Source organism: Megachile rotundata, chromosome 8 (genome assembly GCF_050947335.1).
Source record: "Megachile rotundata isolate GNS110a chromosome 8, iyMegRotu1, whole genome shotgun sequence".
NCBI classification, from domain to species: Eukaryota; Metazoa; Arthropoda; class Insecta; order Hymenoptera; family Megachilidae; genus Megachile; species Megachile rotundata.
In genome coordinates, this window is record NC_134990.1 from 4,791,054 (window position 1) to 4,811,236 (window position 20,183).

Consider the following 20,183-nt stretch of genomic DNA (forward strand, 5'->3'; position numbering starts at 1 on the left):
AATGAGCGTTCGAATAATCGCAGATCGAAAAGAAATCGTCGTTACATGGCAGCTGCACCACAACGCTCCCAGTCACACAGCTCTTCGCATCCAAGAATACTTAGCCAAGCACAGCTTACTTATTGTTAGTAACGTTACGACAGCCCTCTTACAGTCCTGACATGGCTCCAGCAGATTTCTTCCTGTTCCCGAGGATCAAGTCTGCCCTCAAAGGTATGCATTTTGGAATCATAGAAACGATTAAAACCGCCGTGACGAAGGCATTAAACGAGGTCCCCATTAACGCTTTCCAAGATGCGTACCGTAGATAGAAAAGTTGCTAGCAAAAGTGTGTTGAAGGCCAAGGACAGTACTTTGAAGAATTTTAAAAGTTTATATCAATAACATAAATACGTTCTTTTTACGTATCTAATTGCATTAGCGTCTGAGCAAACCCTGTATAGTGCGTTGCATAAATATATTATACATATAATACATTTTCGATGTTCTGAGATTTTGATAGGAAATTATAGCCAACATTAAATATTAATTTATTTAAATATTTTGTAGCGACAAGGAAAGTTCCGAGTGGAAAGCGAGGTCTGGATTTTGTCAGAGACTTTTTGACCCGTCTAGTCAATAGAGTGATTAAGTTGTAAATAGTTTTGCGCTGGCTCGGCGGGTCTAAGAGGCCCTCGGCTCTTTCCACTCAGGACTTCCCAAAAAAGGAGAGTTTTCTCTTCCATGCGAAAATGTATTTTCGTGAGACATTCGAGTCTCGATTTCCGTAGTAAACGCATCGCGCCTTCTGTATCAATAAAAGTCATTCGCCACATTCACGTACATCACCTCAATTTATTTATTAAATATTAGTAAATTATATAAAAGAAACTAGAAGTGTTACCGTAAATATTAAGGGTTACATAAAATCTGGTTTTTATGTATTTTACAAATACTATCCTTGTATATTCTCATTATTTTGACGTCACTCGAGCTTCCTACGTAAACAAATTTATTATGCTCTCTTCGTTCATTTCATTTTACATTCGTAAGATTCGCTTATGAACGTTAGATAGCGAAAAGCCTCGCGGGAAGAACTTTCAGAGAGAGAAAAAGCGTAGTTATCTTCAGCGTGTTTGAAACTCAGCACAAACACGTTCATGAATAGTGTAAAAAATATAAATTTTTTTTTTTATCTGTATGATTAGCTGTTATTTATTTCTGTTTTCTTCAAGTAATTTTATAAGTAAAGTACAATTTTTAGAAATTTAGTTCGTGAATGCAAAAGTTATTGAAAAATCTGTTCTTGTGTGGCATGCATAATTGTGTTAAAATAGATTTTGCATGCATTGTAATTAAAAAGTCATTCTACAAAATAATTAATTCTTAATTAAAGGATATTTCGTTGAAAATTAAATTTTAATTATTAATTAGTCGTTGATTGAATTTAAAGTCAATTTAAATTGAATTAATGTTTTAAAACTACGTTCATGTGGATTGGCAAATAGGGAAGCAAATCATCTTTACTTTCAAAAGATTTATTTTGCAAATAGAAAATTATGAATAAATCATATTTATTTTTGATTCTTGTAGTTTTCCTGGAATTTATTAAGAAATGCACAATTTTTCAACTATTCAAAATAAACACGAATGTCTCGTAGATGTAAGTCAAGTTATTACTTAAAATATCTGTGAATTTTGAACCTATCACTGAAAAGAACAATTATTAGTACGCTTCTTAACATTGTATGATTCCATTAGCAATTCTCTATGTTACATCTTACAATGCATATTACAGTGAGAGGATTTTACTGCGGTACAAGTTTTCAGGGATACAATACTTTAACAGTTTCTCGTTCCTTCAGACACATTCGTAGTTACAAATCAATAGTCGTAGCAGCAGTAAGATCCAAGGAGTCTTTACATTCTAGCTAGTATTTTTTGGCTTATTGTTAATCACGTGTGGTTGTCAGAACCCTTAACCTTTTAGGCACGGCTGAACTTACGGCTGCTTCTCTATACGGCAAAGTTCGATGTGAATTATGCGTAAACAGTACTACAATGTGTGACAATGATGTTCCTTACGCGACTACATTGGAATTTAATTTTTGATGAGTAAATTATATTTTTCCCAAAGACATGATACATATACTTTAACTTTAATAATTTACCTTTTTAGAAAATTCACAAAATATGTAATTTCCAAATGTTTGCAATATCGTGTATTAGTGCAAAGAGGTGCTCCCATGGTGCCTAAACTTGGCGTTACCTTTTATTTACATATAATGTACTTTCGTGGGATTTGTTAATACTCTTCTAAAACGTGGTGAAGGCAAAAAGTGCGAATCAAAACAAATGAAAACCATTATTCGATTGAAACGGTGAGTGAATGAGCTAGTAGAGAGAACCACTAGAGTAGCGCATTATGCCTAAGAGGTTAACCTCAGCAGTAGAGTCTTTCATTTGCAGTTTGCTATTCATGTCGAGATATCGCTTATAACTAATACTTGCTACGGTCACTTTGGTGAAAACCCAAACTTTCTACGTCGCTTGCATTTCCATCTCTACCTGAATTTTTGCTAAACCAATACAAAATTAGAAATTTCTTTCTCTAACCAATGTCACAAAAATTGTATGTCCGCACGGAGCTTTTGTGAAATATAAAAATTCTTCGAAGTAACACTCTCGAATAAATAGTTGTTCAAGTATATTGCAAAATAAACTCTAATTGTTCGAAGTCAAATTCATTTCTTAGATACAGTCGACTTATATTCACTCGTTGGAAGTCCTAACGATTCCTCGCACCGTTTAATCATCACTACTGCTAACACTGTGACGTAAATACACTTCAGTACCTGGTGACCCCTTGCCGTACAATTTATTTGTCAAACGTGCTCGTCAGAACTAACTATTCCTAGCTATAATATAAAAACAAACAGAGAAAATTAAAATGTGAGTATTTTGCATTCAGCAAGCCTTAAAAATACAAATTATAGTTGTTTATTTATGTCTCTAAATACCAAGTTGAAGAGTATTAAAAATTTGAGTAAGCTTTGTCAGATTTGACCTGTGAATCTTTCACGAATGAGGATCATCAAAGCATGACAAATATTGAATTGAATCTAATATAATATGATTGTTACGCGCGATGGGTAAAATATAAACTGTTTACAGTTATTTACGAAGGTTGTAAATCTTCGTCGACCCATGGCGTTTCCAAAACCTGTTACAGTCGTGGAATATTTCTAAAGTTAATATTATGAAGTAGAATTTTATTGTAAAGTAGAGTTTATATAGTGGCTCAGAGTCCTCCACACTGGTGTGTCCAGATCAATGAAGGATGTAGATCATCATCCCACTAGTTATACTGGTTGTTGTGTGTTGATGTAGTTGATAGTTACAAAGTTAATCTAAGACTGACCAGAGTAAGTATATTTCAACGAAGCTAATCTAAGACTGACTAGTTGCCTCTAATCAGCCAGAAAAGAAAGCACAGGAAGAAGTTCAGGACGTGAAGGCGTTGCCAAAAGGGACCAATCCAGACAGATTGTTATTTGTAAAAAACAGTGATTGGTGAGATGGTTCGACGAATGGGATTGTAAGATTTTAGCCTTCGTTCCAGGGTTGTAAATAACGTTTCGTTAATAAGGTGACCCAAACAGTTAAGTGATTTGGGTCCTTCAAAAGAACTAAATAGTGGGACACATTGCGAGACTGCTGAATGACCGAGTCAGGGTGCCTGGTCCACCGAGTACGCAAGGATTTTCGTAAACACTGCACACAGCAAGGGTGCACAGTTTAGGACTATGGACATAAACTTCTTTAAGGAAAGATATATTGGCGTTATAAAGATGTGCTTTTCTGGCCTGTTAAAAGGCTATTGTCAATAGTTAAGAATGTCAAGCTGTAGAGACATCCATGTGGTCTTGAAGATCCGTTTGAAATTGCAAGAGTAAAGGTTTGACAAAACACCCATAAATATTACGCTAATTATATTCCGAGTGCTTCGGAACAATGATAATAGAACATGAATTGAATAAACTGATCGTAGAAGGATAAAAATGAACTATTAATCGTTGATCTGAGTCTTGAATTACGTCACTATGTTTATATCAAGATCAGCGATTCATTGCATGAAAATCTGCATTCACTCATTTTCTATAATAAGCACAGAAGGAGGTTACCCTATTTCAATCTAGAGCTAATTTCTGTTTACGTGTACTAGAACTAGCACAACTCCGAACTTCTTGAAACGAGCCGTTTAGTGCTCAGGAATATTTTCAAATTTATTGAAATGCAAGCCCTTAAATAGTTCGCAATGGACTTGCCCCACTTTCAAAATAAGCGGTCCAATAGTTATGCGTAATATAATCTACGATCACATTTGCGAAAATTACTATAGTGGATGGTTGTATTGAGAAATAGTGTCTGCGAAAGACCGTTGTGCCTAAGAGATTAACAAGTCTTATATGTCAGCTCTAATGGAATAAAAATTTGACAACAATTGAACGTGAGAATATTTCCATTTAAAATAAATATTTACTTTTCTACCTAAGATGTGCAAGAAATTTGAATAATGCATTAGCAAATTACTTTCTAAAGTTACAGTCATAATCTTAAAATTTAGCCTCTGCTATACACCCCCATTTATTTCACATGTACATATCGTCCATTAGAAATTGAAAGCGTTCGTTACCTATTCTAACCTCAAAGATTAATTTACTCGAATTTCAAAATAGCGCATTTATACAGTTTCTTGAAATATTCCGATTACGAAAATCAGACGATATTTTCCTTATCAACGGAAGATCTAAAGATACTATTTCTACTATGTTTGAACTTAGAAGGTGTCTCAGTTTTAATGAAACGTGACGACGAAAACGGAGTCTTCGTTTCATTCAAAATTTATATTGTTACGCTCTAGCTCTAACCTGTATTCTGTTAAAAATTTAAGCTTTTGTAAATTTAATGATTTAATCAGCGCGGAAAATAGGTAACCCTCGATTCATTAACGATTCAGAATTCAGAATTAAATAAGACCTACTGTATATAACTTACAAGTGTTTCGAAAATTAAATTCACCTTTCTGCACTCATTTCATTACTTTAATAATGTTTCGTTTTACCGCATAAATGATTCCATTTTATTTTGCAAATCATAACTTAGTACTTTTATCACAGTAACTTCGAACGTATAAGGATTTTCCCATAAATCATTATAGTGATATTAAACATACAATTGACATTAAATTATTGTTCTAGTAGTAGTTCTAATTGATTCTATGTTAAATATTTTAATTACACACACCATGGATTTTGATGGGACTTACGAAAAATAATTAGCAAAACATTGGACTCGTATTAATTGTAATCGACAATCGTCCACATTGTAACACTGAAAAAACTTTTTAATAATTTTTTTTTAACAATCTTTTTTTGAAATATCTGGAAAACTTAGATATAATCGAAAGATTCGGAACTCTGTATTTTTAAATGAGAAATTACATTATATAAACAAATTTTCAACACTTGATTTATTTAAAATATTTATACAAAGTGTCAGAGATTTTCTACGATAAACTTTGTATACGCTATATATTTAAACAAAGCAATTAATGTATCAAAACAGACAAAATATTTTAATAGTAACCAACATATAAAAAGCAACATACCCAATGCACGTTTTATTTAATAGAATATTCTACTATGAACTAGATGCGATTGAAAACTGTCGCAGGCAGAAATACAGTTCTATTTTGTCTGTATTCAGTTCTCAATACAGTGATTAAATTTGGAGTGGCTTGAAAATCAACATAGCCAGAGATGTCGAGTTGGGTTTAATTATTTTCACACCTATTCTCCTGAAATTTTAGGCGACACTTTCATAAGAAGAATTCCATGGCGACGTCTTATCCGAAGCTTCAACGTGCTCCTGAGGAAAATTTCAACATAGATAAATCTTGCGTGTCCACTCTAAAATTCCAACCGAGCTCTGCTGCAATCTAGAATAAATTAGTGAGCTAATTAATTCCTGATGATAACAGTTTTCTGTGGGACTACCTTCTTTGTGAAACTCTTGACAAATCTTGTGTTTTGCTGAAAAATAATGTGTATTACACGCTCATTTACACATGTTATTCGTACATTCACGTTTATCTTGAAACGTAATAAGTAATGCATAATATTCATTGTAAACATGATAAGTTTACTAAGGAAAATTACAAAATTAAAAATTTATAAAATATTACAAGATTGCAAAAAATGGCAAAATTGCAAAAAATTACAAAATTCAAAAGACTAACAAAATTAAAAGATATTAGAAAATATTAGAAAATTCCAAAATATTATGAAATCACAAAATTTCAGATAACAAACAGAATTTCAAAATTTTACAAAATATTAGAAAATTACAAAATTCGAACGTGACAAAATTGTAAAATGTTACAAAATTTCAGACTGTTGCAAATTTACAGACTATTGCAAAATTACAAAACTGCAAAATATTACAAAATTTCAAAGTACTATAAAATTTCAAAGTATTACGAAATTCTCAAATTTTTGCATTCAAAATGTTAAAAAAAGATAAAATATGACAAAATTAGAAAATATTACAAAGTTACAATAGTAATTTAAGTCTCACATGAATCATCATGTACATACAGAATATATACATATGTATAGCACCGATTCAGCGATATACCTCGAAGAACCAAAACACAAGAGTATTGCCGAGTGAGTACAACTGACAACTAAATCCTACGCAGTTTAAACGAGACATAGTCAAATGTTATTACAGGACACAAATGAAATTTTCACAACTTTAAACTATTAACTGTATAAGACACGCAACTTGTAAATCAATCTTAAACATTTCAGGTTTTATCCTTGTCTTTTCACATTATCTCGGTATGTCCCTTTTCTTGATATCTTCATCCATTTTACCGGAACATAGCGCTTCCGAGCGAATCATTTGAACTACAAATCCAGCTGAATCCGATTAAAACCGTACAATAAATATGACGGTGTTAGAATATGCTGAATTTCGGATTAATGAGATTTAACTTGGTTATTTTAACGGCACGCAGATGTTATACGAATAATATGTCAGTTTAAATTTATGTAGACTGCGCTGTGTTGTTTGAACCGCTGTCGTCTGGTTAGGCGGCCATTATTGTAGTCTGATTGGAACCGTTGCCATACTTGGTGAATTCTGACTTTTCGACATCCGGTATGTTTCTTTTTACAGTTTAGTATACAGTTTAATATACAATATTTTGTGTAATGTGTACCTCATCAGAAGTAGCTATACATACAGTCCTGGATAAAAAGATAGCACACATGTGCTATCTTTAATTTCTTGAAAACTATTTAGAATTTTTTAATGTAATACATACCATTCTAATTGTTACATGACAGACAGAAGGAACTTCTTAATAAATATAGTTGACCTTGCTAGATTTTTGAGCAAGCAGAAGAAATATACAAATACTGCCGGCGAAATGATAGCACATTCACAGAATTTACACATATATTTTCACAAAAAAGAAAGTTACATTGCAATTAATACAAAGTTAATAATGATATGATAATAATAATAATCCGCCTTTATTTTTTATTACTTCGAGTACCCGCTTTGGTAAGGATTTGTATAACTTTTTAATTATATTTTGTGGCAAATTATCCAAATCTATCTTAATAGCTTCTTTTAATTGTTCAATATTATCATACTGTTTTCCATTCTTATATACAGTACGTGCTAGTTCTCCCCAATAATTTTCAATAATATGCAGGTCCAGGGAGCATGCGGGCAACGGTATAACCGATAAGATTTCTCTTTGAAAAAATTGTTCACATGTGTGCTATCTTTTTGTCCAGGACTGTACATCTCATTTTAGTATAACATTATTTAACGATAGTCACCTAACTTCATACCGTTTTCACCTGCAATTATAATAACAATTACAATGTTATTTAGAATTACAATACTCTAAATGTTATGTAGAATGTTTTTGTGCCAAATTCAATTTTTAAGGGTTTTTAAAGTCATCAACGCTTTTTAAACATCTGAGTATGTATATATTTTTCATTTTTCGCAATATACCTATCATTCTAAAATAATATTTCCCTGTTACATTTGTCTCTATCACAGAAAATAAGTAAAATATTCAAAATGTCCAACTGAGGTTAAACATCCTATATGTAACCGCCTGTTGAGTATAATCATTTATCATTGAAAAAAAGCGGTTACTTGAATTGTTCAATAAATGCTGACTTTCTAAAAAAATTATTTATGGTCCTTATCACTATTGTAATACCAAAGGATATAATCGGATAAAGGAGTCAAAAATGCCTTTAGACCAAATTAAAAAATGAACATATCAGTTAACTGTTGAAAGAAAATCCTTTTTGCCAAATATGAAGCTAATCCTACTTAAAGGATAATTACAGGGAGAAACACAATCCATAGTTTAAGCTTTATATCTTTTGTTGTGCCACACGGAAAATTTAAAAAAAAAACTCAGGGATATTCTGCTCCATGACGTACGTGTTTGTGAATTTTTCCAGAATTTTTAGAAGTAAAATGGATTTTTAAAAATTATAAAAGTTTAAAAATATTTTTCTTTAATATAATGTGCGTCATAAATGTGACGCGATATTATACAAGAAATTAATAATACACGATTAATATTGCGATAATACAAATTGTGAAATAGTATGCCTCACAAGAATTCAAAATTCGAGACATTTTTCGATGTGTAAAATGTTCAAAACTTATTGGTTAGGAGATAGATTGGTATCCGAATTGTAGAAAATAGAGATTGAAACGTACCTTTTATCATTGTCGGGAGATTGATTGGCAAGCAAATAGAACTCGTATCAAGTTGACCGCCAATAAAGTACGCTGTTATGCTATTGGAAATTGGAGAGAATTTTAAAAGAATGGAATTGGAAGGAAACCTTAAACGAGGGCCATAAAAAGAATATAACACAATAGAAATAACACATCGTATTATTCACTTAAACCATTTTAAGTTATCACGAATCTAACTAGTTCCTAATGATATCAATTTTGAATTTAATCTAATAATCTACCGGTTTCAGCAAATCAGATCGAAGAATAAAATGCGCCAGAAATAGAGTGAGGTCAAATGTGAGATTCATTTATTTAGGATCATAACTGTCGGTTAAGAATATTTTATTTAAAACTCAGTACACGCTTTAAAAATACTATGAGTAGCTTTTAGAATAATTGCATCAAATATGAAATATGAAAATTGTTCAATAACGCGATGTTTGATCGTTAATCCCTGGATTAACTTCTGCACTATTCGCGTTTCCTTATTCCTTTTACGGAGGTAAGGATGTTTCAAATGTTATTAAAGCTTTTCTTTTAAAATGAAATATCACTTTGGTAAGAAAAATTGGAATTCGATTGCTAAATGACGCTGCTCCGAAAGCTAAGCGACTCCAAGTGATCGTCAGTTCGAAACCTTTTCACTCTGAATGTGTCTGTTCGCTATAGATTGAAGTAATATTTACAATTGTCTGAACTGAACTTGTTCTCTTATCGGTTTCTTGTAAACTGATTCATCTCTCAGTCCTGTCCAATCTGATTAGCAATTGAGCTTCCGGAAGTTGGCCTAGCATGAATGTCATCAAAGGTAACCAATCAAGTGGTTGTTTGACCTTTGAAAAGATAGAACAGGTTAGTTTTGAACAACCGTAGACACTTCCATTGTATGCCCGCCATAAATCTTGCTGCTGTGGTGCACGTGGTAACTGGTATATGGTTTAAGCCCGATACATTGGAAACCCACGTCCTTGAAGTATGCTTAATAAGAGGACCTCTTGATAGGCCTCATCTCTGACTTCGCAGAAAGCACCACAGGAGGTTTGGTGAAGACACGGGACAGAGATTCAGAGATGGTGCAAGCCAGTTCAGAATTTCGAGAATTTCTATATACGACAAACAAGACAACAATTACAGAGATTATTTGAAAAAATGAGTGGACTGTATTTCATGTTATGACTATATACATATTTGTAACTCCACGGAACAAAAATGAATCATAAAATGTAAGATATTTCATTAAAAATAAAAATCGTTCACTTTTAAGAAAGTGGTTACTTCAAATTACGTAAAAGTTTTCGGTAAAAGAATTATATGTTCGAAATTTTTAGGGAAAAAAAATTGTAATATTTAATATGTAGGGTAGGATTTTAAGAATGACTTTGCCGATACTGGCGACGTGAATGTGATTAGTAATACGGTAGTGAATCGATTGAATCATTCGATATCTTTTTTATCGTTTGTCTTTTGCGATTTGGTTACGAAGTAACGAAATAAAATTTAAAAGAATGGAGAGACGAGATTGAACTTTTGAGTTGTGCACATCATGGAATTTGTAAATTTGTTAAAGCGTGGTTAATAATTATAAAGTTCATTGTATTATATTTCGTGTTTTGGAAGTGTAGAATTGTAGTTTTAATTATTTAAATTGTTCTTGTTAATTTTATTAATAAAATTCCTATAAATATGTTTTTGAATATACCAAAAAGGTTTGCCATTAGATTTACTTTCTCCTTGGTATAATTCTTATTTACTTGTCGAAATGCGCAGGAATTTAAGGACGTAGAAAATTTGGAGGCATAGGAATTTATAGACATGGAAATTTAGAGCTATGGGAATTTGGAGGTCTAGGAATTTAGAAACGCGGCAATTTGAGGACGTAGAAATTGAAAATACGTGAATTTGGAGACATAGAAAGGCAATATTGGTAATTTGAAAACCCCGAAATTTAGGTACATAGGAATTTAGGAGATGTAAGAGTTTGAGGACCCAAAAAATTTAGGAACATTGGAATTTACAGACACTGGAATTTAGAAATACAAGTAAATTGAGGATTTATTGTAAGAACGACAGCATGTCTAAACTTAAGAGATGTGGAGTTAAATAGGCTTCTGAAAAACCTGAAAAATCGCATATAAATAATTTTCACAAGCTGTTAAAACTATAACAATATGAACATAATTTCGTGAAAAATTAAGATAATAATACAACTAAATATCGATTTTTTATTTTTTCGACTCTGTACCACCACTTTCAAAATCTGAAAAGAATAAAGATTAATAATCATAACAAAGCACGTCTACTGTAAAATATAAATGCGGTCACTTGGTAATTTCTATTAAAAAAAATATTTTTAAACTTTTATAATTTTTAAAAAATCTATTTTGCTTTTAAAAATTCTGGAAAAATTCACAAACACGTACGCCATGCAGCAGAATATCCCTGAGTTTTTTTTTTCAAAATTTTCCGTGTGGCACAACAAAAGTCATAAAGCTTAAACTATGAATTGTGTTTCGTCCTGTAATTATCCTTTAAGTAGGATTAACTTCATACTTAGCAAAAAGGATTTCCTTTCAACGGTCTGTTAACTGATATGTTCATTTTTTAATTTGGTCTAAAGGCATTTTTGACTCCTTTATCCGATTATATCCTTTGGTATTACAATAGTGATAAAGACTATGGATAATTTTTTAGAAAGTCAGCATTTATTGAACAATTCAAGTAACCGCTTTTTTCAATGATAAATAAATATACGCAACAGGCGGTTACATGTAGGGTGTTTCACCTAAGTTGGACATTTTGAATATTTTACTTTTTTGATAGAGAAAAATGTAACAGGGAAATATTATTTAAAAAAATATATTTATAATATATTTTAATGATATACTGCAAAAGAAGAAAAATACGTACTCAGGTGTAGAAAAGCTTTGATAACTTTAAAAACCCTTAAAAAATTGAACTTGGCACAAAAATATTCTACAGTTATTATCAAAAATTTGAACATTCAGCGATTTGAGTATTTAAAACTCTTCCAGTTTTTGCATGTGTTGTCCAAAAGAAAGCTACACAAGTATGCGTAATATGGAACATGTTCCATGACTACAACATCCATGTTTTGAGTGCACGTTCGTGTTAATCCAATGCAATATTACAGTGCGATATGCGATACACTTTTACTATCATAAATTATATTATTGAGCCACAGTATGATACATAGTGCGATAAGAATATTATCTTATATGTAACAGATGGAAGTTGAATCATGTTTATTTTGCGTTCTGAATTCATTATTCTATAGAGCATTGATTGACGAAGCTTAAATATTAAGGGTACCGAAAAGTATTCAAAATTTCCTCCATGACTTCCAAGTTATTCTATAAAAAATCGGAGAACTTTTTTTAAGAAGGGAATCGAACAATTGCTTTTACGTTTGCCAAAAGCATTAGAAAATGATTAAAATTATTTTGTTGATTAACATATACGATTTCTTTAACCAGTTGAGTGTGTTTGACGACTATATCCGTCATGGAGATGTGGCAGAATTTTGTGTCATGACGACTATATCCGTTATGCGTAAAATTTTGTTACAATTTGATATTTAAATTGTAATTTTGGCGAAATCTAAATTATATTCGTAAATTGTAATATGTTTAAAATGTTTAGAGGTCAACACGAAATGATATAAACAAATAAAAAGTGTAAATGATTTGAGATGCATTCATAAATTCTTGAGAGCTAATTCGTCATCGCTTGATTATCGCAACACACATTGGTGCGCGCTTTGCAAAAAGATCGCCCCTTATATTAGACAATGTTACTCTATTTAATGACGGTCATCGATTATTAGCTACTCCCATTTCAATCGATCCGTGATGAAAAAGATGTTCCAGCAATTCCGCAATGCTTCTTCCTCGTTTCACTTCACCGAGATAGTAGTAACGCTCAATAAATCAGCCGACCAATGAAGATGTTTCAGTTAATGCGGCACATTATCACGTGTACAGCATAGTTCGTACTTCCCGAATAGCTTTCCTAGGAGGCCAACAGCCAGCCACAATCCCCAGTATGCCGGAAATTCAGGAATTCTCGAGATCGTGTTCAAATAGATCCACACGTTTCCGCCTATGGAACTGTAACTGTCATAATGGATCGTACGCTGTGGTTAATTGGATACTAAATCGCTTTGTATCAACCATGATTTTTCTCTTGTGTTATTGTTTGAGCTTGTATATCTTAGAAAATCGTTGTATTGTAAATTTACACGTGCACAGGAATTCAGAATTCTCGTACAAATAATAAATAATAATTCACGCTGACTTATTTGTATTTTTCCTTTTCACAATTTTTAATTATAATTACAAGTACTTTTTACACAGTGCACTTTGTTACATATTTCAAATTTCCTGGTGCACAAACAGTTATTTTCTTTTTGGTAATATTAGTGTCGTGATGCTGCAATTTTGAAATTGGTTCAATTCAGTAGTTGCTATGGATATTCAGTGATCATATTTTTTGAGTAATATAATAGTATAAAAGGCATTTACTCTATTTATTCCTATTTCAATGTGTCTAACGGTTCGTGTTTACACTAATATAATAAAATTATTAAACGCTAATGAATGTGAGTGTGTTTTCATGAGAGAAATATGTAAACTTTTGTATTACGATAAATGTTAAAATGACTGTGAAAGATACATGAGACTGTTTTTATTTCCGAATAGACGTGTTATCATTTTCATGCTATTACTTTTTGTAAGACCATTTATCTATACAGTAAAATATTTTAGAATTTGAAATTAAATTAACTATGGAACATTGTAATAAATTTGTAAATTTATAAATCTGTAAATCTGTGAACCGGTGACAAAGTAAACTCAAAAAATTTATAAACTCATTAACTTATTAGTTTCTTAATTTGTGAATATGAAAATTTGCAAATTTGAGAAATTGAGAATTTGAGTATTAGAGAATTTGAGAATTTGAGAATTTGAGAATTTGAGAATTTGGAATTTGAGTATTTGAGTAATTTAGAACTTGCGACTTTGAAAATGTTAATATTTAATAATTTAAGAATTTAAATATTTGAAAGTAGAAGAATTCAAGAATTTAAGAATTTATAAATTTGACAATTTAAAACATTTTAAGTTCTAAACTTGAAAATTTGAAACAAAATAAACATTTATTATTGCGTAAATATGCAAATGATATTAAAAAGAAAACTTGAAAATGTACATTTAGCGTAATATTTTTTCATCCTTAAATTTTCAAAACTTCGAATACCATCAGAAATGTTAAATAACACAGGAAATAACAAAAAAGTTTGTAACATTATACGTACACAACAATCCAAATGAATTCCGAAATGAATAATTCCAAGTGAAGTTGATGATTGTAAATGGGTTATCACGTTACCTGTTAAGATGAAAAATACCTGTTTGTAATACATTATCATATGATTATAGTACATTATCATATGATTCACATTAAAACTGAATTTTTGCTTTTCCTTGTTTAAGCTTTCAGTGTAACATTCCGCATTATTAACATAATATTAACATTAATTCCTGAAACTCTTTATTTCTTTCTACCACTTTTTATATTTTTATGATGCTATTACCGAACATATTAATTTAACAATTGAATTCATGCACAAATATCCATTTAACGTAAAGTTAACAATATTTACAATTCATTTCGGATCATTTATTTGTCGATTATGTAAAATCATAAGATCATTTATTTGTCAATTATGTAAAATTGTGAGATCATCAATTTGTAAAACATATAACAATAAGATAAACACATTTTGAAATACACTCACGTGCAAGTAATTACATACATTTATCTCTGAATATAAACGAAATTAAATAAAACAGTGAAGTTGCTTTTGCGATCGTTTCCGTAATCTGCACATTCAAAATTCCAGTATTCCACCAGAATGATCAAACATTTAAAAAAATAGTGACTTAAACATTCTACAAACGAGTTGATGAAATACCCAGTTTCCAAAAAATAATTTTCTAATTCACGAACAAAATGTAAATTCGCCAGGTTCATTCTACGTTTCCAACAAAATTCCTCCTTCTCTTTTTCTAATCAATCGCTTTTTCCCAATTATGTTCCGGACCAAAGTCGACCACGTTTATCAGTTCTCGATAGAAATAAGCTTCCCTTTTGTTTTTTAAAAGTTCATCGCGCCATAATGCATCAACCAGGTTGCTGTACTACACAGTTTTATCTTTACAAAGAAGGCAACGGTATCGGTACAGTTTGTTGCAGACTGTGCAATTATTCTTGCACACGTAACCTGTTCTTATCACACGCACACGTGTTTCGTTCAATGCGCATTTTAAATCAGAGCTCTCTCCTTTATTTTCGAGCACACCTTTCTCATTTCGCCCTCGGAGAGAAGCATATCTTTTGAAAGGATGACGTTTTATCGGAGCTCTTTTAACTACACCTTTCTAAATACCGCATGTCGCGATCGCATTATTATACGCTTATTGGTAATTTTCAACTTTTTGTCACGGTTGTACTTTTGTTTGCTTTACAATTTTCCGCGAGAGATCCTGCAATTTTACTTTTCAGTGGAATACGGTTTGATTCAAAGCTTGACTTGTTGCATGCTTTGTTCTCGGTTGAATTATTTCTTATTAATGTTTAGTCACGAAAGATGGAGATGCAACATTATTATAAAGGAAATATTATTTAACTTCTTATTGTAAAACTTATTACTCCGGACTATAATTACCTTTTATCATGCACAATTCTTGTAGAAGCAAAATTTACTTACTGAACATTTTGTTCATGCTAGTTGACGGTAAACTTTTTTATAATATTTGTAATTTTGCGATGCTTCCTGTGCAAGAAATTCTTGTACTAAACTTCTTTCATCAGACGAAGTGGGCGAAAAATTGAGTCGTGTTAGAACACTCTGTATATTTACGCGTATTACTATGATAATGATGTGCGTATTATGACACAAAGGAAAATCTTTATACTACTAAAAATTCGAAATCAAAGGAAGTGCTACAATAACCACGGTATTATTTCTGTGTTGCAGGTGAGGAACCCACGTGCAATGGTACATCGAAGATCGTTCAAGAGTTACAACAAACTGATACGAGTCAAAGAATTAAAATTCACCCGTTTGCTATGTTTCGCGAAACAAGTTGCCAGCAAAGGTAGCTCACTGCTTTTCACCTCACGAATCGTCCTCCAAGGCAGGTACGCTTGCATACAAATGCGAGCATTTAACCGCATTGCTCGTGACTCCATAGCAAAGTTGCAGTTTCTAAAGCTGTTGTTGAAAGTCACGGACCAACTGAGACGCATGTGCATTTTTATTCGCTAGCTTTGCGCTGAAAAAAAGACAGTGTAAGATAGACCCAAAGAACAATGTAACATAGTTCATTTTTGGACCGACATCCGTGATGTCGAAAACGTACCTTTTCTTGAAGTTGCCGACTTGTGATAGTGATATCAAAGTTCGCTGCAAATAATGGGAAAACTCAAAGTAATAATTTTTTGCGGCTATACATTCATCTGTAGACTACACCTAGTGTTTTAAAAAATTTTAATGTCAGCTTCATTGCAGCTAAGAATCGTAAATCATATTTCAAACTATATAATTAAAGTAAGAGCACCAGTAGCTGACACTGTGCCAGTACTTGACACTTTTTCAAAAACAGTAAATAAATAATACTGTCACGCTTCAGTGGCTTAATTGCGAACTACTGCGCATATCCGTCATTCAAAAATGTAATAGCAACTGATTAATCAAACTTGCGCACGGCTCTTACGATTTTTCCGTGTTTTCTTATATAAATCGCTAAGGATTTTGTTAAAATGTAAGCATTGCAAGTTTGTATTATTTAATCATTATGAGTAAAAAAGGCATTCGTTTATCTTGTTTGAAACTTGAAAAGAGATTTATGTATTAAAATTGGCAGCAAACAATGCTAAATTGTCTAAATACACTCCCTTTCAATTACTGAAACTGTTGGGTTTTCAATTAATTATATATCTTTCACTTATAATATACTTTTAATCTTAACGGATTACAAAATGCACGTGTGCATCGCACCACGTGCCACGCCACAATGAAGACTCTGCTCGTTTATTCTTTTGTCTCCCACTGCTGTCAACTCGAATACTACATATATTTCGTACAAAAAAAAAAACAATAGAATATAAATGGCGCGAATAATACAAAGCGCGACGCAAGTCTCCACAGAAACTTGTAATGGTCTATTATTCAGTAGTTGACATGGGGTGTCAACTATTAAATTACTATGTGTCAACTACTGACTTTGTTCCTCTGTCAATTTTGACATGCCTCCTACGAAGGCTAACTTCAAAAATTATACAGAAGAGATTACGCAAGTGGCTGTGGAAGATGTCCGGTCCATAAAACTCCGTATAAAACGGCAGCTAGGAAATTTAGTGTTCCAAGGTCAACTTTGAAATACAAGGTTGAAGGCAAACATCCAATAAAAGAAAAATGAGCCCAGCCAGAGTACATATTGACTGATGCAGAAGAAAATGCAATAAAAAACTGATATGAGGATACCTCCGGTATGAGGAGTGTTCGAACTCTTCATATTAAATATTTATTATTAATTCTTCATATTAACCCTTAATTATTAAATATTTTTTTGTAAACTTACTCAAGAATAATCTTTTTTAAATGTTCAAAAAAAATCTGTATTCACACATTATCAAGACTAGATTAATTGGATTTTTTCCCTATGTTAACTACTGAAACAAAAGGATGTCAACTACTAAATTCTCTGTTTTCGCTGGGTGTCAACTATTGAATCAAATTTTACATTTAGAAGAAAAAAAGAAAAAAATTTACAACCGCCATCAGGAATGAATACTTGTTGTAATACATATAATGGAAGAATAGTTTGTGCAGCGACTGCCAATCATAAATTTTCCATAAAGTAAATTTAGCCTGAGCTATCTGAACAAACAGACAAAAAATTCCTTAAAGTGCCAACTACTGGTACCTTTACCTTAAGCTGTAAAAATGAAAAACTATAATATGACAAAAATGTAAGAGGAAATTTTAGTCTGCAGATCATGTTCTTTTTTCTTAATTTGTGATAATATCGTAGAACGATAATACACTCTATAGTTCTATATGCTGTCTAAAATTTGTTAAACGGTAATTTCGAACATACGGTTCAGTATATTAATAAGAATCACATTGCATACTAAATAATAATACATTTAATCACTAACTTAGATTTTTACACAACATGAATATGCAATTACACATTTCCTGCGTTGTTACAAAACCGATCGTCTTCTAACTCGATTCTTTTGTTCGTCACGGTAGATGTCGCGAACATCCTTCAAAATTAAAGTGCGATTTTCAATGGCGAATAAAAACAAACTCTTTCTAATGCAATAAAACCATAAAACAATTTACTTGAAACGATCAAAATATTAGTTCAAGGCAAACTTTCTATTTAAAAGTGTGTTTAAAGTTTGAAAGTGAGAAATATTCTCATAAACTGACTTTGCACAACATAATGTTCACCACACAAAACTTCGTAAAATATTTTGTACTTATATTAGTTTTGGGCATTATAATTTACCTGTGAGTCTCTTAGAAATATATATGATACGTGAAAAATTACATTACATACATATTCACATATGTATATTCTGAGCAACCAGATAAATACATTATGAAGCATTCATATTATTATTCCGAAGTTGAAGCGTAAATTCTACATAGTACACGCCGCAAAGTGTAACGAGCTACGGACAAACATAAGAAGTCCTAGATATTCAAACCATGATGCCCTATATATATGTCAAAATGTTCAGAGAAAACATAGACATAATACATAGTAAGTCTCTAGTATTAAGGCGAGTGGGGTGGCCTTCTTCTCTTACATCGCCTCTTTCCTAGGGTAGGCTATTCTGCCATGCAGTGTATAATATGTAGCTACATACGCCCGGAGCGATGCATATTTGAATGACGATGTCGCGAATAGGTTGCGCTTTGGCCCCTATGAAAGAATATTAAATATTAAAAGCTTATCCTACTGCAGTACTTTCGTAGAATCGACAATTCTTTTATCGTTTCATGAAATTGGTTGGAGTTTTAATACTGACGTGCAAAGGATGACATGTAAATATTAAAGCGTTCTGTAAACGTATAGTCCATACACGTTCCGACGCCAGTCTTCTCCTATGAACATAAGCATGTTTGGCAACGAATACAATATTTACGAAAAAGTGGCAAGAAATATTTTGGCAGTGCGATAAAAATTTCAGTTGCTTACTGTCGATTTTCTTTTTCTTATTTTCTTACATAGCGAGTATATTAGAGCCAGTAGAACATTGCTGATTGAAAAACTACACTTTGAACGACAGCGATTTAAAACAAGTGTGATTGAACTGGCTGAAGGTGTTTCAATACTCCATCATTCACTATATTTACTCAGTTTGTCTGTACCGTATTTTTAAAATAAAATTCGAGTTAAAAGACACTTATCTTTATTATAAGTTATTACTGAATAAGGTCTTGTTGATTATCCCAATTTTAAAGTATGCCGTAAAAGCTTTGAAATTCTCATACTACGTTTCTCTTTAAATCCAAATAAAATACAAATTACATTTTATTAGAAATAGATATTAGAACATTCATGGCAAAGTCGGTTCTTCGTGCCGTGTGTCGGTTTCTGGTTTTTCGTTCGTGAGCAGGTGGCAGTACGAAAAAATCTGATTGAAGCACGTGCGAATAGAAAGGTTAAATCTGAAATATTGATACTTAAACGCATATAGTAATGAATACATGCAATAATAATTACAGATTTACATATAATAACGATAAAATAAACGTAGTGATTGCATAGTTACAATAACGATAAAATATAAATAATGTGTATTGCGAGAAGATATTTAAAAATGGACTTCGACACAATGTGATGCAATTCGAAATAGTGAAATCCAACCGATATCGGCTTTCGTAGTTTACATCCAGCTTCTGTATCGAATCTACATTCATTGTTACACGGAATTCATTGTTCCTGTTGTCTTACGCTGGTTCTAATGGATGCGGACTCTAATGGACCGTTATAATTTTCCTGGCATTGTTCGTCTGATTACTGCACGCAGCTTTTCCCTCCAGGGGATTGATTGGGGATTGTAAAGGGAATACCAGGACTAGGGAGATCTGAATTGGAATCACAAGTCCACTTTATCGTGGGTCATGATATGATAGTCGATAATGCTGTTGTGAATTTTGATTACCTGTTAATATTATCTTTGATTGCACTGGATCTATGGAAAATTGAAAATATTTAAGATTGAAAATTTTGTTTCCATGTATT

General features: G+C 32.0%; 1 protein-coding gene across 8 annotated transcripts in view; it reads left to right on the forward strand.

Annotated features, from left to right (window-relative positions):
- LOC100877022 (uncharacterized) overlaps positions 1-20,183 on the forward strand; it is a 286,611-nt gene that overhangs the window by 55,628 nt on the left and 210,800 nt on the right. For all 8 annotated transcript variants that reach the window (XR_013039187.1, XR_013039188.1, XM_076534881.1 and 5 more), the window contains exon 2: positions 15,893-16,013. Coding sequence is in view for 6 of the 8 variants with exons in the window: in XM_076534880.1 (XP_076390995.1) it covers positions 15,893-16,013 (121 nt within the window). In the remaining 2 variants the exon portion in view is untranslated. The remainder of the gene's footprint in view (positions 1-15,892; positions 16,014-20,183) is intronic.